Genomic DNA, 26,024 nt, shown 5'->3' with positions numbered 1-26,024 from the left:
AGTGAGCCGAGATCACATCACTGCACTCCAGTCTAGATGACAGAGCAAGACTCTGTCTCAAAAAAAAAAAAAAAAAAAAAAGGTAATGGCCTGCTATTAGTTGCTGTCTAGGCCCAGAACCTTGAGAGCAGGGGTAAGGGGGAACATGGGTCTGATTTTCTGAAGGGTGGACTGCCTGTGACAAGGGGTGGGCTGGCAGGGACATTTCTGTGGGCTGCTAATTTTGTGCAATTATTTGCTAGGCTGCAGCAGAATGTCAGAGATGCCAGCCTCTGGCTCTGTGTGGCTGTATGACTGCAGGACCACCCACGGGGAGATGGAGGGGGTGCATGGGGAAGCTGGTCCATGGTTGGTGTGAGCCAAGCAAGGACAGGCTTGGTGGTGCCCAGGGGATAGAGGGGCTCTGCGGGCCCCACTGGCAGGGACCTGGGTGGCTTCCCTGGGATGCCATGGCTCTGAGATGCCAACCAAAGTAGCTCATGAGTAGCGTATCCTTCACTTCTGGGGCTTTGACGTATGAACCTGGAAGAGAGTCCCCTGCAGAAAGTCGCTGGGGACTCAACCACTTCCCAGGGCGGTCAGGTGAGACGTGCAGATGTGCAGATGGCCGGGGAGGGAGTACCTCATGCTCTCCACGTTGGGATTGTCTTCCCCTCGGAAGAACTGGTTGTTCCGATCTGTCCGGACCACGTCTTTGTCCACAATGAACTGCACATTGCGCCAGAACGCTCTGTGCTCCTCAGGGGTCATGGAGAGCCTGTGTGGAGCCAACCACCGAGTCGGGGTCAGCGGGTGGCACCCGGAGGCATCGTGTGGTGCACACATTCCAGGAAGCCACGCTTCCTCCCAACCCCCGTTCCCTGGATGGGAGCTGGGTGGCTGCTGCCGGCTGCGGACCCTCCCCAATGCGGCGGATGGTGGCATGTATCCAAGGCTCTCCCTGATATTAACTCCGCCTCACAGGCTCCAGCGTCCCAGAGAGAAGAACAAGTTGCAGCCCAATGGGTAATGAGGTCTTGGCCCTGGCCCAGTGTTCTGGAGGGGAGCTGAGCACAGCCAAGTGGCTTCACCCAGTCCCAGCCTCCTGGAGAGAGAGCTGACCCCAGTCCTGGGGTAGTAGAGCCCAAGTGGGACAGAGTCTCCAGATGCCTTCACCCCTCCAGGCCCTGCTCCCAGCCCCAGCCTTCAGCTGTGGGACGTCAGCGCCTAGTTAAGTCTGTTGAACGAGAATTCTAAAACCTTGACATGTGAGCTAACGAGCCCCGCAGTTCCGAGGCCCGAGTGCTTGGTTTAATGACTGCACTTATCCCACCCTATCACTCACGTTCCTGGGAGACCCATTTTTGAAAGAAGCTATGGGTCACGAAACATATTATCAATGCTGAATTGCACCTCAAATTGCCTTTTCAAATGACATTTTCCTCTGCGGCTCGGCAGGGTGGGCCGGGCTGGCCTCAGCGGTTACCTTTTCTGCTGGATCTCAGAGTACTCCTTTCGCTTCTGCAGCCGCAGCGCCTCCCGCTCCTCCGACGTGGACTCGTGGCTGTAATAGCGCAGCAGGAAGGGCCAGACCTCCCCCCGGATTGACACATCAATGCCGCCAAAGAAAATGGCCTGGAGGAAGCGGCAAAAGTTGGGGAGGGGATAAAACAGGGCAGCTCAAAGAACCCCCAAATCCCCAGAGATGCGTGTTTTGGTGGCTTTGGTGCGCCTCGATTCAGATCTCTGCAATTTGCACATATTTACAAGGGGAACGCAGTGGCCTTCAATTCCCATACAGGACACAAACCCGGCTCATTTCAATGTCAATGCCCCCCCTGGGGTGGCGCTCAGATTAACGTGTCGTTCTCACGTCATGGCCTAATCCCTGGTTTTGGAAATGCTGCATTTCACTGCAAACCCTTCTATGCAGGCTGACACGGTATCCCCCCAAACCCTCAAGGGAGGTTTTTTTTTTTTTTTTTTTCAACGCAGCAGCTTTGATTGCTTTATCGGAGTGTTCACAGAGAGCCTCACACAAGAAAACGGGGCTCTCCCAAGGAGGTGGTCCGTGGGTGCGGGCGGGCAGCCAGACCCTGGCCTCCTTCCCTCCTGCTCGTTCCCGGTTCCCGGCCGGCTCTCCATGGGGCCAGCGGGGAGGGCTCAGACCTCACCTTCCGCAGCTTGTACTCCTCCTCCACCTGGCCCAGCTCGTTCAGGTGGTTGAGCCAGGCAGAGACGCCGAGCCTCTTGTACATGCTCTCCTCGGGGTGCGTCTCGGAGGACAGCAGCTTGGAGCGGCGGATGGAGAACTGCATGCATGTCTTATCGGGGGCGACCTGCTGAACGGGAGGAAAACTGGGCAAAGGTCAGGATCTCAGCCGTGCGGCTTCAGAGGCCAGCGGTGCTTTTCCCAGGATTAAAAGCCTCTCTCTTCTGAAAGGAGGGCAAGGGCCGTCCCTTGCATACAAACCCCTAAATGGCGAGTGTAATTAGGCGCAATTAAAATGAAAATACCTTCATCTTAAAATCGGTTTCCCTCTGCGGCTCTCTCCTCCCCGGCCCACTGTGCTGCCGGCCCCCCCCTCCAACTCCAGCCGCAAAAACGGAATTAATGCCTCGTTCGGCCTAACTTCCCTCTGCCGGGAGGGCCTGCAATGAATTACATGTGATTGGCCACATACAAAGGGATCGCTGTCCTGCGAGCAGGGAGCCAGCCTGTCAGATTGTCTCCGCGAGCAGTCACGAATCCAGGGCAAAACTGCAGCTGACATTTAATTCAAAAATCAAAGGTTGTTCAATGTAGGGGGAAAAAAAGCCATGCTACTGTAATAAGGGAAGCCAGCAGGAGGCTCTGTGGGAAGGAAGGGAATTTTAAAGTCAGCCCTGTTTCTAATAAGCACATACAGTATCTTAAACAGATAATTAAAGAGCTCTTATTACATTTGTACATAGATTGAGCAAAATATGGCAGGAAGTCTTGTCAAAACACGATTTTTCAAGTGCAGGGCACTGACTTTACAGAAAGCCCTGGGCACAGGTTTCAAACCTGAAGTTGCTGCTCTGAAGGCCGAAAGCTACCATGGGTCACACCCCGTAAGCCCCCGGGCCCGGGAACCCAACACAGGACCCAGGAGGGAGACGGGGCCCGTGGGGGGCGGGAAGTGTCACCACGGACGTCTGGGGCGGTCTGCTGGGCTACCTGGTCTTTGAGCTGCATCTCCGTGCAGTATTTCCACTGCTGGAACACGTCGGACAGCTTGTCCAGGCCACCGTGGTGGAAGTGGAAGACCTTGTACTGGCTCTCTCGGCTGGCGACGACCAGCTGGCCGCTGGTGCAGGCCTCATCACTGAAGGGCCATTGGAGAGGGGAGAGGAAAGCCCAATGAATATGTAAACACGGGGGTTTTATTTCCAAGTATAATCAGAGGCCACTGTCGCCAACCTCAGGAGCAGGAAACAGTGAGTCCGGTGGAGTTGGCTGCTGGCGGGAGGGGACAGAACTACACCGAACAAAACCGTTACCCCTTTGCTGAAGATGACAAAACTGCTCCTTCCTGGGGGGCCTGGAGCTCCTATCTGGAGACCTGCCAGAGTGACCTTCTCCCTACCACCACCTGCCCAGCTACATGGTCCTTGCAGTCCGGGAGACCTGGGTCCCAGTGCTGAGAGCCCTGGAATCCAGTTTTGAGCCCTGGCGGGCCATGTGCTAAGAGAACCTTCTGGGAACAGACCTCCTTCATTGCGTGTGGGTGGAACTCTGGGAGAACCCTCCAGGGAAACTCACTAAACATCCGTCAGTGCTGTCAGCCCAACCCCGGCTGCCCTTAGATGAAAGGCTGGAATGTGGCTCTGGGTCTGGGAACCCCCCCAGCTTCTGGACACGCCGGCTTCTTCTAAGCCCGGGCCTCTTATTGGTGCTGTCTGCGGCTGGGCAGCCCTGACTATAAGGAGGAGGATCTGATGTGGGGAATGACTGCAGGAAACTAGGCATCGCCCACCCATCACGAAAGGAAGGGAGCCTCCATCCGGAAAGCTGCGGCCTGTCCCGCACAGGTGGCCGAGCTCCAGAGCATCTCCCAAGGATCAGAGAGGCCTGCAGCTGCTACTCTCTGCCCTCGTTTGGTTTCTTCTCCCAAGCCAGAGTTGCAAGCAGTCGCTGGCTACCATCACGCTGAAGGTAGGGGAATGAGTTTGGTAGCTCACCTGGCCTGAGAACTGCCAGGGAGCCGCAGTGGGGAACCGCTGCCCACAAGATCAGTGAGGCGCTTGGGAAGACTCCATCCAGGGCACTGTGTCCCCACGCCATGCACTGCGCCGGCCACAAAGCACAGGCTGCCAGGGAAAGCAAGCACACACAGACCAAATCCCAGGAGGCGCCCAGAGATGCTTCCTACCTGAAGAAAAGGCGGAGGGAGCGCATGTGGCCCAGGTCCACGCGGAACACGCCACAGATCTGCTCTAGGGCGCACACCCGCTGCGGCTCGTCCCAGCGCGGGGTCTGCAGGAGGCCGTTGCTGTCCGGGAACCGCAGGCCGGTGTCGGAGCTGGACGGAGGGCTGGTGGAACAGGTCATGTGATAATGGCCACACATCTCCCTGCCCACACCACCCAGAGGGGGACAGGGGACATGGGGAAAGTCATTTAAACCTACGCAACAAGCGTAAACACACATACAGGCACGACTGAATATGCCCTGTAAACACCTGTGAATGAAGGCATGGATGAACCCCACTGCACAGTTCTACTTCCACTTGGATGGGAAAGCATTTTCATGATCAAATTCCATTCCACTTCAATAGAGGCAGTAAGTCGTCATCGTGCGAGAGCCAAGATCACATTGGCTGGGGTTCCTCGCTGGGTGACCTTGGCCAAGCCACCAAGCCTCTCTCAGCCTTCGTTTCCCCATGGGTAAAGGGAGGAGAATAACAAGGCTTGGTTTCCCTACAGCATGGGGCTGGGCTTTACTGAAAGTAGCTGTTTTGTGATGATTTTAGATAGCATGGGGCTTCCGCCATGGTTTAAACCAGCTCACTGTGCTCCTGAAAAGTACTGGTTCAGTTTATGCTTTGGTTAGGAAACATTTGAGTTTTCAGTACTATTAATAATGTCATGAGCATTTATGAAAACACTGACTATGGGCCTGGCCCTGAGCTAATGCTTCTCAGGTGCTTTTATTGCATTTAATCTTCACAAAAATCCTCTGAAATGAATAGTGGTATTACCCCATTGTAAAGAAGAGGCAACTGAGGCCCAGAGAGGTTAAGTAACTTGCCCAAGGTCACACAGCTGGCAAGTGGTGGAGCTGAGATTAGAATCTAAGCTTTGTGGCCCATGTTCTCACCAGCATAGGGTGCAGCTGTCTGCAGTTCAGCAGGACAAACCCATTTATTCTGTTATTTTTTATGAGTTTGTTATATTCCAAATTGCTAAATATTTTATTATACAGATTCAGCCACATCACAGGTTAAATCCTGTCTCTTGAGATTTTTTCTTTTCTTTTTTTTTTTTTTGAGACAGAGTCTCGCTCTGTCACCCGGGCTGGAGTGCAGTGGCGCGATCTCGGCTCACTTCAACCTCTGCCTTCCGGGTTCAAGTGATTCTCCTGCCTCAGCCTCCCGAGTAGCTGGGATTATAGGCGTCTGTCACCATGACTGGCTAATGTTATATTTTTAGTACAGACAGGGTTTCACCACGTTGATCAGGCTAGTCTTGACCTCCTGACATCAGGTGATCCGCCCGCCTCGGCCTCCCAAAGTGCTGGGATTACAGGCATGAGCCATTGTGCCCAACCCTCTCTTGAGATTTAATAGTAATGTTTAGCAAATGCCTGCTAAAATAAAACCAGAGTAAAGGCAAGACTCAGTTCTGGACCCCAAATGCAGCGTCCCACAGAGACTCAGCTGCATTCACTGCGCCTGCCTTCCTGTTTGAGCTCAGAACATAAAGTGTTGCAGGCAATCAATCCAGAAGCACTTCCTCCTCCAAGAAGCACCAGGTCTAAGTAAATAAAGCTCCTTTGGAGGGTTCCAGAACAATCCCTCCCCACCTGGAACTTCGAAGAGAGAAACCTGACTGGCCTTTCTAGAACCCTCTACGGCGTCAGGCACAGCCCTGGGCCTGGCGAGTGGAAGGCGGCCTTTCTTCCCCACCTGCCTAAGAAAGTCAGCTGAACAGGTCCTCCCACTGCTGGGGTCCTTGGGCTCTCAAGGAAACGGAGTCAGGTAAAACTAGATCAGAGATGGGCACATGGGCCCATCGCCCAAACTGCTGTGGCTGCGCCATGGACGGGCCCAGAAGGCCGAGGGCTCCTGAAATCTTCTTAAGCTGACCTCTGACCCTGTGGGAGCTGTGCTTCGGAATCGTGGCTCACAACACAGGGCAGGTCTCGGGTCTGATGCCCCACCGCACCCACGGGTGCCCCCTTTCATCATCTCACTGAACCGCGGGGCTGCTGTGGCTGGGAGAGCTGCTGCCCCGTGTGCTGCCCGCCGGCCTGACCCACCGGGTGGGGCCATTAGAGGGTGGTATCCTTTCCGGCCTCCTCCCCCAGCCTTCTTACCACACCCAACGGCAGAATCCCCTGAACCTGCGTGTCCCTCCCAGCACACTGTGTCCCCCTCACTGTACGGGGCAGGCCAAGGTTCCCAGAAACCAGACAGAACACAGAGACTCGCCTTGGCAGTCACGGGTGGAAGGCCCCCTCCCTGCTGCTGTGGCCAGAGAAGGCTGGTCCCCTGGAGGGTCAGCGCCCATTTCTATCCAGGCAAGAGTCCCGGATACAGGGGCCACCGCACACCTCCCCCAGCAACGTGCCTCCGGGCAGAAGTTGGCTTAAACCCTCTCACAACCCCTTAGGGGTAAATTATTTGCACTAATTAATTGATTGATTCATTAATTCAGGACACTGTGCTTGGGACCTACAGCTGGGTTCCATAGGCTCCAACTAGAGGGAAGGTGATAGAGACCTCAGTTCACTTTAATTGGGGTACGTCTGGCAGGTACCCTGTGTGGTCATGGAGGACGAGGTCTGGTGCCCCTCAAGGCTGCTGTGGAGTAGGGGTTGCATCGTGTCTCTTCATCTTCAGCTCCCGGCCCTGGCTTGGCACAGAACACACAGCCATTTAACAGTCATGCCTGAAGTGAAAATGTAAAGTGTCTAGGAATTTTGAAGTCAGAAAAAAATGTTTAAAGAAAATAAACTACAGGGAAAATGAAATATGTACAGTGTTTTATTTTTGCTTATCTTTCTACACACGTAAAGCAATTTGGTTTTAAGAATATTCATATATGCTCCAAATAATTTAGCTTGTTCATAAAATTATGTGATGCATTAAAACCGAAAGGATGGGTTTTGCAGGCAATAACTCCCAAGATGCTATTACGTTAAAAATATCTCATACATAAAACTAGAAGACGCTAAACTTTAAGAAATGTAGCAGTTCTTCATTTCTATCATTTTCTGAAGACCACCAAAATGTAAAAGCAATAATGAAAAAAAGTCAGTAACTGGAAAACACTGGAAAACACTGGAAAACACAAAAACTGGGTTCTCTCTCCACCACAGTAAACTATGCCACGTCAGATACAGAGATAGAGATTTGAAATGGCCTCAAATTCTTCACAGCTCATCTTATCAAGGATAGCACCTGTCTCTCCACCCCTGAATCTAGGTGGGCCTTTTTTGACCAATAGTATGTTGCAAACATGATGTTAGGCGAGTTCTGGGGCCTGGGCAGCCCCTCACTCTCCCTCTTGGCACAGGCAAGACAGACAGACAAGAGTTCATGAGAGACACACGCAACTGGCAGTCAGCACCAGAGCCCCGACGCCTGTCAACAGAGGCCATTCCAGACCCTCCACCCAACCAAGCCTCCTGGTGGCTGCAGCGACCTGAGTGAACTCCAGGGAGCCCAGCAGACCAGCCTGTCCCAGCCCAGCCCAAACCAAAGGCCTGTGAGCAAAGAAATGTTTTTTTGTTTGTTTTTTAAAGACAAGGTCTCTCTCTATCCCCCTGGCTGAACTGCGGTGGCGCAAACACAACTCACTGCAGCCTCAACCTCCCAGGCTCAAGCGATCCTCCAGCCTCAGCCTCCCAAGTAGCTGGGACTACAGGCACTCACCACCACACTCGGCTAATTTTTGTATTTTTTATAGAGACGGGGTTTTGCCATGTTGCCCAGGCTGGTCTCAAACTCCTGAGCTCAAGTGATCCATCCGCCTTGGCCTCCCAAAGTGCTGGGACTACAGGTGTGAGCCACTGCACCGGGCCCGGTGGTTGCTTTAAGTTGCTAAGTTTGAGGGTGATTTGTTCCACAGCAATAGATCACTGACACACGCAGGACAGGCCAGCTCTCAGAAAAAGCTTGAGGTGGGGGAAGAAACCTTCAAACATATTGAGCTGTGCTTCTCAAGATCAGAGACACCAGGGCCAGATTTTAGCATTATTTAAAATACCTAAACTGCTAACTTTCCTCTTGCTTTTCTTTGTCCTGAGCCTTTTGAGGTTGCTGAACAAAAAGTCGATGGGAACCCAGCTGTAGGTCCCAAGCAGTGTCCTGAATTAATGAATCAATCAATTAATTAATGCAAATAATTTGCCCCAAGGGGTTGTGAGAGGGTTTAAGCCAACTTCTGCCCGGAGGCACGTTGCTGGGGGAGGTGTGCGGTGGCCCCTGCATCCAGGACTCTTGCCTGGATAGAAATGGGCGTTGACCCTCCAGGGGACCAGCCTTCTCTGGCCACAGCAGCAGGGAGGGGGCCTTCCACCCGTGACTGCCAAGGTGAGTCTCTGTGTTCTGTCTGGTTTCTGGAAACTTTGGCGTGCCCCATTCAGTGAGCGGGACACGGTATGCTGGGAGGGACTTGTAGGTACTGGAGGAGTGGGCAGGGTGTGCTTGGGGTGCTGGGTTGGGAGAGGAGGCTGTGATGGGAGAGGAGGCTAGAAAGAATGACACCCCTTTGGTGGTCCCCCATAACTGCCAAAACCTGGAAGCCACCAAGACGTCCTTTGGTAGTGAATGGATAAATAAGTTTAAATAACTGTGGTACAGCCAGACAAGGGAATATATTACTCATCATTAAAAAGAAATGAGCTGTCAAGCTGTGAAACACCATGGGGGGAGCTGCGACGAGTCTTACGAAGGGGTTTACTAAGCGAAGGGACCCAGTGTGACAAGGCTGCACCCTGTGGGACTCCAACTGTAGGACACTCTGGAAAAGGCAAAACCATGGAGACAGTGACAAGATCAGTGGTTGCCAGGAGCTGGTGGGGAGGTAGGAAGGTGAAGCACGGAGAACTTCTGGGGCAGTGACACACCGGTATGACACCAGAGTGGTCACGGTGACATGTGTCATTATACACTTGTCCAGACCCATAGGACGTACAAGATGGAGTGTGAATGCCGACACAAACTATGGACTCTGGGTGACAATGACGTGTGGGCTTGTGAGTTGTAACACGAGTCCCACTCTGGTGGGGGAGGCTGTGCGTGTGGGGGGAGGGGGTGGATGAGAATTCTCTCTTCACTCAGTTTTGCTATGAATCTAAAACAGTTCCAAAAAACTAAATCTACTTGAAAAAAAACCCCAACAAAACAAAATGAATAGCCGAAGAAACTGGGACATACATATGATAAAGATTAACATCTTTAATATGCAAAAAAGTATGTAAATTAAAAAGAAAAATATAAATGCCCAACAGAAAACTGGCAAAAGGAAAATAAAAAATTTAGTAGAGAATAAATACAAATAATGAATAAAATTTCCAGGCCCAGGGTAATGCAATAAATGGAAATAGAAATAGGATAGCATGGTGGGGGGGTGGTTTATGAAATTGGCATCAATTAACAAATTATAAAATCCAGTGTGGTAAAGGATTTGGGGAAACAGACATTCTCGTTCAGCTCAGGGGGAGGAAGAATAGAAACTGACCAATTTTTTTTTTTTTTTTTTTTTTTCTGAGATGTAGTTTTTTGCTCTTGTTGCCCAGGCTGAAGTGCAATGGCACGATCTTGGTTCACTGCAACCTCCGCCTCACGGGTTCAAGCGATTCTCCTGCCTCAGCTTCCCAAGTAGCTGGGATTACAGGCGCCTGCCCCCATGCCTGGCTGATTTTTGTATTTTTAGTAGAGATGGGGTTTTGCCATGTTGGTCAGGCTCGTCTGGAACTCCTGACCTCGTGATCCACCTGCCTCAGCCTCCCAAAGTGCTGGGATCACAGGTGTGAGCCACCACGCCCGGCCCTGACCAAATATTTCTGAATGGCAATTTGGAAACAAGATGCCAAAGGCTTAAAAATGTTTATCCATTTTGGCTTTCCACTTTCATTTCTAGGAATGAGTCCTAAGGAAAGAGTCAGAGATGCACAATAAAGGCATACATGCATAGATGCAGAATAAAGGCATACATGCATAGATGCAGAATAAAGGCATACATGCATAGATGCAGAATAAAGGCATACATGCATAGATGCAAGAATAAAGGCATACATGCATAGGATGCACAATAAAGGCAATACATGCATAGATGCACAATAAGGCATACATGCATAGATGCCCAAATAAAGGCATACATGCATAGATGCCACATAAGGCATACATGCATAGATGCAGAATAAAGCATACATGCATAGATGCAGAATAAAAGCATACATGCATAGGCATGCACAATAAAGGCAGTACATGCATAGATGCACAATAAAGGCATTACATGCATAGATGCACAATAAAGGCATACATTGCATAGATGCCAATAAGGATACATTGCATAGATGCACAATAAAGGGGCATTACATGCATAGCTAGGATGCACAATAAAGCGCATACATGCATAGATGCCACAATAAAGGCATACATGCATAGATGGCAGAATAAAGGCATACATGCATAGATGCACAATAAAGGCATACTGGCATAGATGCACAATTAAAAGGCATACATGCATAGATGCACAATAAAGGCATACATGCATAGATGCACAATAAAGGCATACATGCATAGATGCACAATAAAGGCATACATGCATAGATGCAGAAAAGCATTCGACAAAAATCGAATGCTCATTTATGACAAAACCATCTACAAACTAGGAATGGAAGAGAAGCGCCTCAAACTGATAAAGGCACCCACAGATATTCCACCGTCAGCATCATACTTAATGGTAAAAGATGGAATTGTTTTCCCCCAAGAGCAGGAACACGATAAGAATGCCTGCTCCCACCACTTCTAGTCCATGTTCTCACAGAGGCCCTGGCCTCTGCATCAGACAAGAAAAGGAAATAAAATGCATAAAGACCGGAAGAGAAGGAATAAAACTGTCCCTGTTTTCAGCTGATACAACTGTTCACCTGAAAAACCTCCTGGAATTTATAAAACAATCTTTAAAACTAATAACTGAATTTCATAAAACTGCAAGATAAAGGTTAATAGAGAAAAATTAATTGTATTCTTAAACAGTAGCAATGCACAATTGGAACATGAAATAAATAAAACATTAAATTTACAGTACCAAAAAAGTCCCCATATGAAACACTTAGGAATAGGCCTGACAAAAGACACTCAAGAACGTCATACTGAAAAACACAAAAATTGCTGAGATAAGGCAAATAGGATCTTAGGAAATGGAGAGATGCACCATGTCCATGGAATAAAACTGTCAACACGGTTAAGACGACAATCTTGCCAGACTGATCTATAGATTCACCACAAGCCCAATCAAAATTCCAACAGGAAGTTTTACTAAAATTGATAAGCTGACCCCAAAATTTTGAGCTCGTATAACCAGAGCGACTATAAAAAAGAAGCACAAAGTTGGAGGATTCATCTGATTTTGAGACCTACATAGCTATCATCAAGATAGTTTGGTGTTGGTGAAAAGATAACTATGGTGAAATAGGCAAATAATCAATGGAACATAACAGAGTCCAAAAATATCAACTGATTATTTACAAAAGTGCAAAGACAATTCAGGGGAGAAAGGATGGCTTTTCATCAAACGATACTGGATCAACAGGATATCTGCATGAAAAAAATGGACATCAACTCTTTTCTCCCATCACTCCCCCAAATTAACTCAAAACGGATCACAGACCTAGATGTGAAACCTAAAACAGGAAACTTCCAGAAGAATCTGTAAGAGAAAACCTGTGTAACCTTAGAACAGGCCCAGGTTTCTTAAATAGAACACAAAAAACACAAACTGTAAAGGAAACAATAAACTGGAAAATTAAAGACTTTTTTTCATCAAAATACTCCATTAAAGGAAACAAAAATGCAAGTCACAGACTGGGAGAAAATATTCACAAAACATATAGTCAATAAAAAACTTGTATCCAGAGTATGTATAAGAAACTCTTAAAATACAATAGTATTGTTAGACAAAGGTTTCTTAGACCAGGCACCAACATACGACCATAAGTGGAAAAAAAAAAAAATTAATCTTCATTAAAATGGAAACCTTCTACTCTCTAAGAGATATTATTAAGAAAATAAAAAAGATAAGCCACAGACTGGGAAAAAGATATTTGCCAAATGCTTATATGATAAAGGGTTTATCATATAAATCAGTAATATGTTTTAAATCATCATTCTATACAGAATATAGAAAAGGTCCTCAAAACCTAGTAATAAGAAAACACAATCCAAAAATGGGCAAAATATTTGAAAAGACATTTCACCAAAGAGGATATTCAGATGGCCAAGAAGCATATGAAAAGGTGCTCAACATCATTCATTATTAGAGAAACGCAAATAGAAACCTCAATGCAATCTAAAGGAACATGACGTGATCCACCACGCATCTATTGGAATGACTGAAAAACAAATTAATGAGGCCATGAGCAAGGCAGCTCAAGTTTGTAATCCCAGCACTTTGGGAAGCTGAGGCGGGCAGGTCACCTGAGCTCAGGTGTTCAAGATCAGCCTGGGCAACATGGTGAAATCCTGTTTCTGCTAAAAATACAAAAAATTAGCGGGCGTGGTGGCGCACCCCTGTAATCCCAGCTACTCTGGAGGCTGAGGCTGGAGAATCGCTTGAACCCCGGAAGCGAGGTTGCAGTGAGCCAACATCATGCCACTGCACTTCAGCCCGAGCGACAGAGTGAGACTCTCAAAAAAACCCCACAAAACAAAAAACCAAAAAAACAAAAAAACCCAAAGGAATGAAACTGAACTGAGTGCTGGCCAGGAGGCGAGAGTAACGGAGCTCCCTTACCATGTGACGGGAAGTCAAATGATAGAACCTTTCTGGAAAACTGGCAGTGTCTTATAAAGTCAAACACACCCCTACCATATGACTCAGCAATCCCCCCCAGGTGTTTACCCAAAATACATGGAAAATGTTCACACAAAATCTGTGTGTGAATGTTTATAGCAGTTTTATTCATCATTGCAAAAAACAAGAAACAACACAAACGTCTTTCAACTGGTGAATGGCTAAACAATGGTACATCTGAACAAGGGAATACATATGCCTCAGCAATAAAAAGGAACAAACTGCTGATATGCATGACGACATGGAGGCATCTCAGATGTATTAAGTGAAAGAAGCCAGACACAAAAACCTACATGAGAAGATACTCAGCATCCTTTGTAGTCAGGGAAATGCAAATTAAAACTACAATGAGATACTCTTACTCACCTATTACAATGGCTACAGTGGATAAGACTGATTATAGCAAGTGTTGCTGAGGACATGGAGGAAGTGGAACTCTCACGAACTGCTGGTGGGAATGCAACGTGGCACAATCACTTTAGGAAAACAGCTCAGCAATATCTTAAAAATTAAACACATGCCTGTTTCCAGTTATTCCATTCCCAAGTATTTACCAAGAGAAAAACGTTATGTCCACATGCAAAGACTTGCACATAAATGTTTGTAACAGCATTATCTAAAATAGCTAAGAACTGGCCGGGCACAGTGGCTCATGCCTGTAATCCCAGCACGTTGGGAGGCCGAGGCCGGTGGATCACCTGAGGTCTGGAGTTTGAGACCAGCGTGACCAACATGGTAAAATGCTGTATCTACCAAAAATACAAAAAATTAGCTGAGCGTGGTGGCAGGCACCTGTAATTCCAGCTACTCGGGAGGCTGAGGCAGGAGAATTGCTTGAACCCTGGAGGCGGAGGTTGAAGTGAGCCAAGATCACATGACTGCACTCCAGCCTGGGCAAGAAGAGTAAAACTCCATCTCAAAAAAATTAAAATTAAAATTAAAATTATAATTAACAATAAAATAACAAAATAAAATAGCTAAGAACTGAAAACAACCCAGGGTTTATCAACAGCCAACGCAGTAATGAATTGTGGCCTGTACATACCATGGCATACTACTCAGCAGTAACACACAACAACGCGGACACAAGAAAAAATTATTATGCTGATTGAAAGAAGCAGGATGAAAAACAAGCACGTACTGCGTGATCCCATTTACGTAAAATTCTAGGAAAGGCAAATGAATCTAGAGTGATGCAAAGCAGATGTAACTTTTTTCCTTTTTCCTATTATTTTATTGTGTTAAAATACACCCATCAGCAAATTTACCATCTCAACCTCTTTTTTTTTTTTTGAGACAGGGTCGTCTCACTCTGTTGCCCAGGCTGGAGTACAGTGGCAAGATCTCAGCTCACTGCAACCTCCGCCTCCCGGGCTCAAGCAATTCTCCTGTCTCAGCCTCCCAAGTAGCTGGGATTATAGGCATGCACCACCATGTCCAGCTAATTTTTGTATTTTTAGTAGAGATGGGGTTTCATCACGTTGGCCAGGCTGGTCTCGATCTCCTGACCTCAGGTGATCCACCCGCCTCAGCCTCCCAAAGTGCTGGGACTACAGGCATGAGCCACCATGCCCGGCCCCATCTCAACCATTTTTAAAATGTACAGTTCAGTGGTATTAAATACATTTCTAATGTTGTGCAATGATATCACTTTCCATTTCCAGAACTCTTTTCATCTTGTAAAACTAAAGCTCTATACCTATTAAGCAACAGCTTCCAGGCCAGACATGGTGGCTCACGCCTGCAATCCCAGCACGCTGGGAGGCTGAGGTGGGCGGGTCACTTGAGGTCAGGAGTTTGTGACCAGCCTGACCATTATGATGAAATCCCATCTCTACTAAAAATACAAGAATTAACGGTGGCTCATGACTGTAATCCCAGCACTTTGAGAGGCTGAGGCAGGCAGATCACCTGAGGTCAGGAGTTCGAGACCAGCCTGACCAATATGATGAAACCCCATCTCTACTAAAAACACAGAAATTAGCCAGGTGTGGTGTCATGGGCCTGTAATCCCAGCTACATGGGAGGCTGAGACAGGAGAATCGCTTGAACCCAGGAGGCAGAGGTTGCAGTGAGCCAAGATCGCATCATTGCACTCCAGCCTGGGCAACGAGAGCAAAATTCCGTCTCAAAAAAAAAAAAAAAAAAATTAGCCAGGCATGGTAGTGGGTGCCTGTAATCCCAGCTACTTGGGGAAGACTGAGGCAGGAGAAGTGCTTGAACTCAGGAGTTGGAGGTTGCCGTGAGCCGAGATCATGCCACTGTACTGCAGCCTGGGTGATAGAGTGGGACTCCATCTCAAAAAAAAAAAAAGCCCATTAACTTCCCATTGCCACCCTCACACGCCAAGCAACATCAACTGTCTGTCTCAGTGAATCTGACTACTACTCTTAGCACCTAATCTCAGTGAAATTATACAGTATTGTCTTTTCATGACTGGCTTATGTCACTTAGCATAATGTCCTCCGGGTTCATCCATGCTGTAGCGTGGGTCAGAATTTCCTTCCCTTTTCTTTTCTTTTTTTTTTTTTTTGAGATGGAGTCTCACTCTGTCACCCAGGCTGGAATACAGTGGCACAGTCTCGGCTCACTGCAACCTCCACCTCCAGGGTTCACGCCATTCTCCTGCCTCAGCCTCCCAAGTAGCTGGGACTACAGGCACCCACCACTACACCTGGCTAATTTTTTGTATTTTTAGTAGAGACGGGGTTTCACCATGTTAGCCAGGATGGTTTCAATCTCCTGACCTCGTGATCTACCCACCTCGGCCTTCCAAAGTGCTGGGATTACAGGCATGAGCCACCGCACCTGGCCTCCTTCCCTTCTATGGCTGAATAATATTTCATTGCAGGGATGGACCACATTTTGTTTATCTTTTCATCCACCAATTGATGGGTTGTTCCATGTTCTTATCATGAATAATGCTGTGAAGCCATGGTGTCCAGATATCTGTGTCCCTGCTTTCAATTCTTTTGGGTATATACCCAGAAATGGAATTGCTGGATGACATGGTCATTCTATTTTTAATTTTTTGAGGAACTGCCATACTGTTTTCCACAGCAGCTGTACCGCCTGAGATTCCCGCCAGCAATGCACAGGGATTTCAATTTCTCCACATCCTCACCGACACTTGTTACTTTTTATTTTTTGATAGTAGCCATCCTTATGGGTGGGAGGTTGTATTCACTGGAGTTTTGCTTTTGCATTTCCCTGATGATTAATGATATTGAGTACCTTCATGTGCTTACCGGGCATTTGTGCATCTTCTTTGGAGATACGTCTTTTCGAATCCTTTGACCATTTTTGAATTGGGTTGTTTGGGATTTGATTTTGTTTGTTTGTTTGGTTGGTTTGTTGTTTTTTATGTTTGTTTGTTTGTCTGTTTTGGAGACAGAGTCTTGCTCTGTCATCCAGGCTGGAGTACAGTGGCATGATCTCAGCTCACGGCAAACTCTGCTTTCCAGGTTCAAGCTATTCTCCTACCTCAGCCTCCCAAGTAGCTGGGATTACAGACGTACCCCACCGTGCCCAGCTAAGTTTTGTATATTTGGTAGAGACGGGGTTTCGCCATGTTGGCCAGGCTGGTCTTGAACTCCTGACCTTAGGTGATTTTGCCTACCTCGACCTCCCAAAGTGCTGGGATTACAGACGTGGGCTACCAGGTCCAGCCGTTATTGTTTTTTTTTTTTTCAATTGTTGTTGAGTTTTAGGAGTTCTCTACATATCCTGGACAATTATTCCTTATTAAACATATATGACCTGCAAATACTTTCCCACATTCTGTGGGTTGCCTTTATACTCCGCTGATACTATATTTTGATGTACACATTTAAAAATTTTTCATGAGGTCCAGTTTATTTTTTTTATTGCCTGTGCTACTGGTGTCATATCCAAGAAATCATTGCCAAATTGCAGATAAGACATTGGGAGACACGAAGAAACTTCTGGGGGTGATGGATCTGTTCATTATCTTGATTGTGACGATGGCTCCATGAGTGTATATTATATGTGTCCAAACTGATCAAATTGTGCACTTTAAACGTGTGGTTGATTGTACAATTATACTTCAAGAAAGTTGTAAAAAAACCACCAATATTCAACTCTCAGTACTATTGCTAAATTTTCAACCATAGGAGAATACTTCAATATATTGTGGCACATTCATATGATGCAACACCATTAAGCAAGTATAAAATATTTAATAAAAGTATGTGGTGACCAGAGACATCCTCACACTATTATGCTGAATGAAGAAAGTAGGATGCAAAACTATTTTAAAAATGCTATCAATACTGTTTTATATATAATACATACTGACAGGTGTATCTATGCAAATGTAGAATTAGAAAATACTACTAAAACTATAATAATGATCATACCTAGATGGCATGTCTATAATATACTTTCATCGCATTCAAAGAATTTTCTAAAAGGCATAATGTATCATTTTGATAATCAGAAATAATAAGTTAATTTTCTGTACTAATTTTTTTTTTTAGGCAGAGTCTTGCTCTGTCACCCAGGCCGGAGTGCAGTGGTGTGACCTTAGCAGCTCACTGCAGCCTCCGCCTCCCAGGTTCAAGTGATTCTCCTGCCTCAGCCTCCCGAGTAACTGGGATTACAGACATGTGCCACCACGCCTGGCTAATTTTTTTGTAATTTTAGTAGAGACAGAGTTTCACCATGTTGTCCAGGCTGGTCTCGAACTCCTGACCTCAAATGATCTGCCTGCCTCGGCTTCCCAATGTGCTGGGATTACAAGTGTGAACCACCGCGCCTGGCCTGTACTAATTTTTTTAAAAAGAAGCCTGTGTGTCTTTTAATATCGTATTTAAAAAAAATAATAATTTAGAAAAGAAAAAGGTGAGGCAAAATAACCAATTATCATCATGGCTACCATTTATTGGAGCTTCCTGTGTGCCAGGAGCTCTCCTAATTGCTATGAAGACTTCCTTATATAAACCTTGTGGGTGAGACAGCACTAACCCCATTTTATAGCTAAGGAGACCGAGGCCAGGAATCATGTCCTCAGGTTTCAGAATGGCCCACAGCAGGGCAGGATGGACAGTTAGGCGTGGCCAATGGGAAGCTCACGTTCCTGACTCTTTCGGCATATGCCTTCCATAGACAGCGGTCATAACGACTGGAAAAGAAGACAACACGCTAAAAACAACATCTATGAAAGAATGCCCCTGCAACCATGTCCACTTCTCCCCTTCACCCCTGCTCCTGGCTCAGAAACTATAACAGTCAGCTTTGTCTGCCAGTCAAACTCCCATCCACAGATGGGTACTGAGCCCGCCCCACACGTTGGCCTGAACACCTCTTTCCTCATTTTCCCGAGTATGAGTTTCCTAGGGCGGCTGCAGGAAACACCACAGCTGCATGGCTTAAAGCAACACAAATGTGTTCTCTCACACTTCTGGACACCAGAAGCCTGAAGCCAAGGTGCCGGCAGGCCACATTCCCTCTGAAAGTCTAGGAGACTCCTCCCTTGAGTCTCCCCAGCTTCAGGTAGTTCCTGGCATCTGTGGCCTTCCGTGGCTTGCAGCTGTATCACTCCAGTCTCTGCTCCATCATCATGTGGCCTTCTTCCCTCCGTGTATGGGTCTACTGTGTCTCTGTTTTCTCTTCTTAGAAGGACACCACTCACTGGATTAGAGACCACCCTAATCCAGAATGACCTCATCTTGACTAATTGCAAAGACCCTATTTCCAAGTAACATTGCAATCTGAGTTTCCAGGTGGACATGAATTTGAGGGAACACTCTTCAATCCAGTATGTCCCTTACCATGTCCCCACAAGATCACAGGCAAACATGACAGCTCACTTCCTTTCCATACCCCAGGACCTCTTCTCTCCAGGATTTGCTTACGTGGATCCCTCTGCTCTGCCTCTCTCGTCTGATTCTTCCCACTCTCCAAGGCCCCGCTCAAACCCTACTTCCTCCACGTGGCTTCCCTTCAATCCTCAGGGAAACCACTAAGCCAAGTGTCTGAGACATGCAGCAAGTCCAACATATGCTAATTTCCCTTTATCCCCTGGAAAATCCTTAGAAACTTATCAGTCTTTTTTTTAAATGTGTTTTGCTTTTGACTTTGTATAAAAGTCATTTGTTGATACAAAACCAGACCAGCATTTCAAAATAAAACATTCACTAAACTAAAATGGAAAGGAACTTCCTCAGTCTAATAAATGGCATATATGAAAACCAACAACTTAAAAAAAAACCCACAAATTTAATTGTGAAAGACTGAAAGCTTTCCCCCATATGACTGGGACCAAGACAAAGATATTCACTCTCACCACTTCTAGTCGACATTGTGCTGGAAGGCCTACCTGGAAAATTAGGCAAGATAAAGAAATAAAAGGCAAAAAGATTTTAAAAATAAAATCTTTAAAAGAAATAAAATTTTAAAAAGGAAAAGGAAGAAGATTGAAAAAAAAAGGAGTAAAACTATCTCTACTAACAGATGACATGATCTAGCATATAGAATATCATTAGGAGTCTACACACAAACACACATAGAAAACCCACTAAAACCAATAAAGTCAGTAAGGTTGCATTATATAAGATCAACGTCTAAAAATGAATTGTATTTGCATACACTGGCAATGAACAACACAAAAATAAAATTAATAAAACAATTCTCTTCACAACACACATACACACACAAGTACAAGACTTGTGTACTTAGGACTACAGACATTGAAACAAATCAAAGACCTAAATAATTGGAAAGGCATCCCATGTTCATGGATTGGAAGACTTAATATTGCTATGATGGCAATACTCTCCAAATTGATATGAAGATTCAACACAATTTCCATCAAAATCCCAGATGCCTTTTTTGCCAATATTGACAAGTTGATCCTAAAATTCATATGGAAATACAAGGGACCCAGAATAGCCAAAACAACACTGAAAAATTAGGATTCATACTTCCTCATTTCAAAACTTACTACAAAGCTACAGTAATCAATATGGTGTGATACAGGCATAAGGATAGACATATTGATCGATGGAATAGAATTGAGAGTCCAGAAATAAACCCACACATTTATGGTCAATTGTTTCCAACAAGCTTGGTAAAACAATTCAATTGATAAAAGAAAGATCTTTTTAAATTTTTTTTGAGACATTGTCTCACTCTGTCACTCAGGCTAGAGTGCAGTGGCGAGATCTCGGCTCACTGCAACCTCTGCCTCCTGAGTTCAAGGGATTCTCATGCCTCAGCCACCTGAGTAGCTGGGATTACAGGCGTGTGCCACCACAACCAGCTAATTTTTATATTTTTTGGTAGAGACAGGGTTTCACCATGTTGGCCAGGCTGGTCTCGAACTCCTGAGCTCAAGTGATCTGCCTGCTTCGGCCTCCCAAAGGGATTATAGGCATGCTGGGATTAGAGGCATGAGCCGCTGCACCCAACCGGGTGAAAGAATGGTCTTTTCAGCAAATGGCATGGTGATAACTGGATAGCCACATGCAAAGAATGAAGTCAGACCATAACCTCACACTGTCTACAACAATTAACTTTAAAATGGATCAAAGACTTAAGTGTAAGAGCTAGAACTACAAATCTCTTAGAAGAAAACATAGATACTTTGATATGACACCAAAAAGGCGATCAACCAAAGACAAAAATAGATAAATCTGACTTCATAAAAATTTAAAACTCAACACTATCAAGATAGTGAAAATACAACTCATAGAATGGGAGGAAAATTGTTTTAAATCATATATCTGACAAGGGACTAGTACCCACATATTTTTTTAAAACACTTAAGATGTAAGAATAAAAGACAAATGACTCAATTTAAAATGGGCAAAGAATTTAAACAGACATATCTCCAATGAAGATATAAATGGCCAATAAGCACATGAAAAATTCTGCACATCATTATTCCCTGGAGAAATGCAAATCAAGGCTGAGCATGGTGGCTCACGCCTATAATCCCAGCACTTTGGGAGGCCAAGGTGGGTGGGTCATCTGAGGTTAGGAGTTCGAGACCAGCCTGGCCAACATGGTGAAACCCCATCTCTCTAAAAATACTAAAATGGGCCGGGCATGGTGGTGCACACCTGTAATCCCAGCTACTCGGGAGGCTGAGGCAGAAGAATCTCTTGAACCTGGGAGATAGAGGTTGCAGTGAGCCAAGACTGTGCCATTGCACTCCTGCCTGGGCAACAGAGCAAGAATCTGTCTCAAAACAAACAAACAAAAAGAAATGCAAGTCAAAAACAACGTTGAGATACTACTCCACACCCACTGGGATGGCTGCAATTAAAAAATGGGAAATACTAAGTGTTGGTGAGGAGGTCCTAAAGAAATATGAACACTCATTCCATGCTGATGGGAAAGTAAAATAGAGTAGCCAATTGTAGGTAACAGTTTGGTAGGTCCTCAAAAATTAAACACAGCGTTAACATTTGACCAAGCAATTCCACTCATAGGCATATATCCTAGTAATAGAAAATAGGGCTGGGCACGGTGGCTCATGCCTGTAATCCCAGCACTTTGGGAGGCTGAGGCAGACGGATCACTCGAGGTCAGGAGTTCGAGACCAGCCTGCCCAACATGGTGAAACCCCATCTCTACTAAAAATATAAAAATTAGCCAGGTGTGGTGGTATGCCTGTAATCCCAGCTATTTGGGAGGCAGGAGAATCGCTTGAACCCAGGAGGCGGAGGTTGCAGTGAGCCAAGATCACACCATTGCACTCCAGCCTGAGCAACAGAGCGAGACTCCATCACAAAAAAAAAAAAAAAAAAAAAGAACAGAACAGAAAATAGTTGTCTATATAAAAATGTGTACACAAATGTTCATAGTAGCATTATTCATAATATCCACAAAGAGAAAAAGAGAAAAATGTCCATCAACTGATGACTGGATAAACAAACCGTGGCATCCATACAGTGCAATACTGTTCAGCTATAAACAGTAATGAAGTACCGGCCCATTACAATATGGACGAATCCTGAAAACACGATGCTAAGCGAAAGGAGCCAGTCACAAAAGGCCACATGTTCTATGATTCCATTTATATGAAATATCCAGAATAGGTAAGTCCACAGAGACAGAAAGCAGGTTAGTGGTTGCCGGGGCTGAGGAAGGGAGAGCTGGGCTGTGGCTGCTAAGGAGTATGAGGTTTCTTTTTGGGGTGATGAAAATGTTCTGGAATCAGGTTATGACTACACAGCTTCATGAATGTACTAACTGCCACTGCACTGTACACTTTAAAAGGGTGACTTACATGCTATGTGACTAAAAAGTCACTATGCACCTGCTCTCTCCCGTCTGATTTATCTTGTACATCTCCCACCAAAGGGTCTTCTACAAAGCATGGCCTCAGAAAATATTTGTTCTGCAATAAAAAGTTCTGGGTGTCCCCCCAGACCTCAACCTGCAGATAACGGGACAAGGTCCCCAACCGTGAAGAGCTTCATTGTGGTGGGGAGCCAGGCAGCAAATGGTAAACGGGTCATGGGGTGCTCTAAGGGAATGAACACAGGGTGGGAGGTGGAGGGGCTGGGCATGGCCACTCTAGAGAGGTGGACTTGGGGGTCCTCAGTGAAGCCTGCAGGAAGGTGAAGAGCTAGCAGAGGGCCCTGGGGAAATGCCTGCCTGTAATAAACTAAGCACATCAGAGAAAGCACCAGTCCTTACATGAGTCCCAGTGCAAAAACAGCGCCACCCTGGAAACGGAGATTCAACCCCGTGCAAAACAGCGCCACCCTCTGGAAGCGGAGGTTCAGTTTGCTCCTCCATTGTTGAGTTTTATGTTCCTCCCAGTGTGAGAATGGAAGTGATCTCATATTGTAAATAATTTTATGTTAATATACACTCCCTGTATTTTTATTTTATTTTATTTTATTTTGAGAGGAGTCTCTCTCTATGGCCCAGGCTGGAGTGCAGTGGCGCAATCTTGGCTCACTGCATCCTCCACCTCTCCGGTTCAAGGCATTCTTGTGTCTCAGCCTCCTGAGTAACTGGGATTACAGGTGTGCACCACCAGGCCTGTCTAATTTTTGTACTTTTAGTAGAGACAGGGTTTCACCATGTTGGCCAGGCTGGTCTCAAACTCCTGGCCTCAGGTGATCCACCCACTTTAGCCTCCCAAAGTGCTGGGATTACAGGCATGAGCTACTGTACCCGGCCTACACTCCCAGTATTTTTTAAGTTGCTTAACATCTGCAAGTAGTAAATAAATTCACGCTGTGGTTAAAAATTTTAAAAAGACAAGCGTGCAGAATCAGCATTGGAAGCCCTGTTCCCCAAGTCATCCTAGTCAGCAGTTGAGTGACTCTTCTTCTAAAGTTCATTCTGCGGGTTGTCAGTAGACACCATTTTGGAATAATGGCTCGGGGCAATTAGAAAAGAAGGGTCTTTAATGTATTCTTCAACTTGACTCATAAAAGTAGAGTCAATCACTCTTCTCTACAACAGTCAACTTCTCTCAAGGAAGACCTGAGGAAGCTGGTGCCCGACCCACCTGGAGACACGGACCTCATAGGAGGTGAGCTGAGGACGCGGTTCATTTTGACACCACTTCGGCTGTGAGATGCTGGGAGGTGTCAGACGGGAGCATCCCACGGGGTGGGGATTGGGGCTCTAGAAGGCTTCCTCTTGGAGCAGGTGGCATGGGGGCTGGCTGTGGGGGTCTTTGTGGGGAAGAAAGAGCCTGAGTGGGTGCAGGGACAAGGAAGGTCCGCGGAGAACTAGCCGGAGTGCTCTGAAAACGGCCCTGGCGTTGATTTTTAAAAAGGTTGCTCAAAAGAACTGAAAGCAGGGACTGCAACAGATATGTGTACCCTGTGTTCACAGCAGCATCATTCATGATGGCCAGAGGCCGAAGCAGTCCAGTGTCCACCAATGGGTGAATGGAGAAAGAAAATGTTGTCCCTGCATGCGATGGCAGGTTATTTAGCTACGAAAAGAAGGAAATTCTTTTTTTTTTCCCCCTGAGATTGAGTCTTGCTTTGTTGCCCAGGCTGGAGTGCAATAGCGCAATCGTGGCTCACTGCAATCCCCGCCTCCTGGGTTCAACCGATTCTCCTGCCTCAGCCTCCTGAGTAGCTGGGATTACAGACGTGTACTACCACGCCTGACTAATTTTTGTATTTTTAGTAGAGACAGGGTTTCACCATGTTGGTCACGCTGGTCTCAAACTCCTGACCTTGTGATCCACCCTCCTTGGCCTCCCAAAAAAGTGCTGGGATTGCAGGTGTGAGCCACCGTGCCCTGCTAAAAAGGAAGGAGATTCTGACACAGGCTACAGCGTGAATGACGCTTGACATTATGCTAAGTGAAAGATGTCCGACACAGAAGGTCAAACCCCGCGTGATTCCACTCCCATCGGGTCCCCAGAGCAGCCAAACGCAGGGACAGAAAGTAGAATGGAGGCCGCCAGGGGCTTGGGGGAGAGGAGATGGGGAGTTGTTTAACGGGAACAGAGTTTCAGTTTGGGAAGATGAAAAAGTTCTGAAGGTGGAGAGTGTGGTGATGACTGCATAACAATGTGAATACACTTACTGCCACTCAACTGTGCACTTACAAATGGTGAAGGCTGGGTGCGGTGGCTCACGCCTGTAATTCTAGCACTTTGGGAGGCTGAGGTGGGTGGATTGCCTGAGCTTAGGAGTTCGAGACCAGCCTGGGCAACATGGTGAAACCCCATATCTACTAAAATACAAAAAATTAGCCGGGCATGGTGGTGCCTACCTGTAGTCCCAGCTGCTCAGGAGGCTGAAGCGGGAGAATCACTTGAATCACTTGAACACGGGAGGCAGAGGTTGCAGTGAGCTGAGATCACCCCAGTACATTCCAGCCTGGGCAACAGAGTGAGACTTCATCACAAAAAACAAAAATGGTTAAAATGGTAAATTTTATGTTATAGTGGCACCCCCTCACCCAAGAGGAGTACAACCCAATATCCTGGTTGGTGTCTGAACCCTTGGATAGTGCCAAACCCTATAAATACTATGTTTTTCCTATACATACACCTATGATAAAGCTTAATCTACAAATTAGGCACAGTAAGAGATGAACAACAATAATAATAAAATAGAAGTGGCCAGGCGCGGTGGCTCATGCCTGTAATCCCAGCACTTTGGGAAGCTGAGATGGGTAGATCACTTGAGCCCAGGAGTTCAAAACCAGCCTGGATAACACAGAGAGACGCCATCTTTATAAAAAATTAAAACAAAAAATGATCCAGGCATGGTGATGCACTCCATCATTCCAGCTACTTGGGAGGCTGCAGTGAGCCATAATCGCACTACTGTACTCCAGCCTGGGCAACAGAGCAAGACTCTGTCTCAAATAAAAACAAAACCAAAACCCTCCCCAAAAACAATACACTGTCATAAAAGTTCATACCATAGGTCTTAGCAACCTCAGCACAGAATCCTGTTCTTTCCTTATTCAGTTGAGAACTTCCGCCTTCTCGGTAAAGGAAGTGCTTTACGGCTTCTCTTTGGCATATCCAAATTGTCAGCATCACTGCTCTTGTGCTGTGGGGCCATTACTCCGTCAAATAAAGGTGACTTGAACACAAGCACTGAGATTCTGGGATAGCCGATCTGATCACCCAGACAGCCGTCGGGATGGAGGGGGAGGGTAGGAGACTTCATCACTCTACCAGCATGGCATGCAATTTAAAGCTCATTTTTTGTTTATTTCTGGAATTATTTCTGGAATCATTTATTTCTGGAATTTTCCCATTTAATTTTTTTTTTTTTTTTTTTTTTTTTTTTTTTTTTTTTTTTTTT

The 26,024-nt window shown here is 46.3% G+C and overlaps 1 protein-coding gene across 3 annotated transcripts in view; it reads right to left on the bottom strand.

The window, feature by feature from the left end:
• TBC1D16 (TBC1 domain family member 16) overlaps positions 1-26,024 on the bottom strand; it is a 78,457-nt gene that overhangs the window by 10,464 nt on the left and 41,969 nt on the right. Inside the window, exons 3-7 of one of the 3 annotated variants that reach the window (XM_017879321.1) lie at positions 4,377-4,538; positions 3,182-3,329; positions 2,154-2,321; positions 1,466-1,614; positions 623-757 (exon numbers count right to left, since the gene is read on the bottom strand). In XM_017879321.1, coding sequence (XP_017734810.1) covers positions 623-757; positions 1,466-1,614; positions 2,154-2,321; positions 3,182-3,329; positions 4,377-4,538 — 762 coding nt within the window. Of the gene's footprint in view, positions 1-622; positions 758-1,465; positions 1,615-2,153; positions 2,338-3,181; positions 3,330-4,376; positions 4,539-26,024 lie in introns of those variants that run through there. The other 2 variants (XM_017879322.1, XM_017879323.1) reach the window with 2 other exon arrangements.

Source organism: Rhinopithecus bieti, unplaced genomic scaffold, assembly GCF_001698545.2.
Source record: "Rhinopithecus bieti isolate Rb0 unplaced genomic scaffold, ASM169854v2 scaffold_9899, whole genome shotgun sequence".
Taxonomy (NCBI): domain Eukaryota; kingdom Metazoa; phylum Chordata; class Mammalia; order Primates; family Cercopithecidae; genus Rhinopithecus; species Rhinopithecus bieti.
The sequence above is the reverse complement of the archived record's forward strand: the minus strand, read 5'-3'. Positions and strand labels throughout refer to the sequence as shown.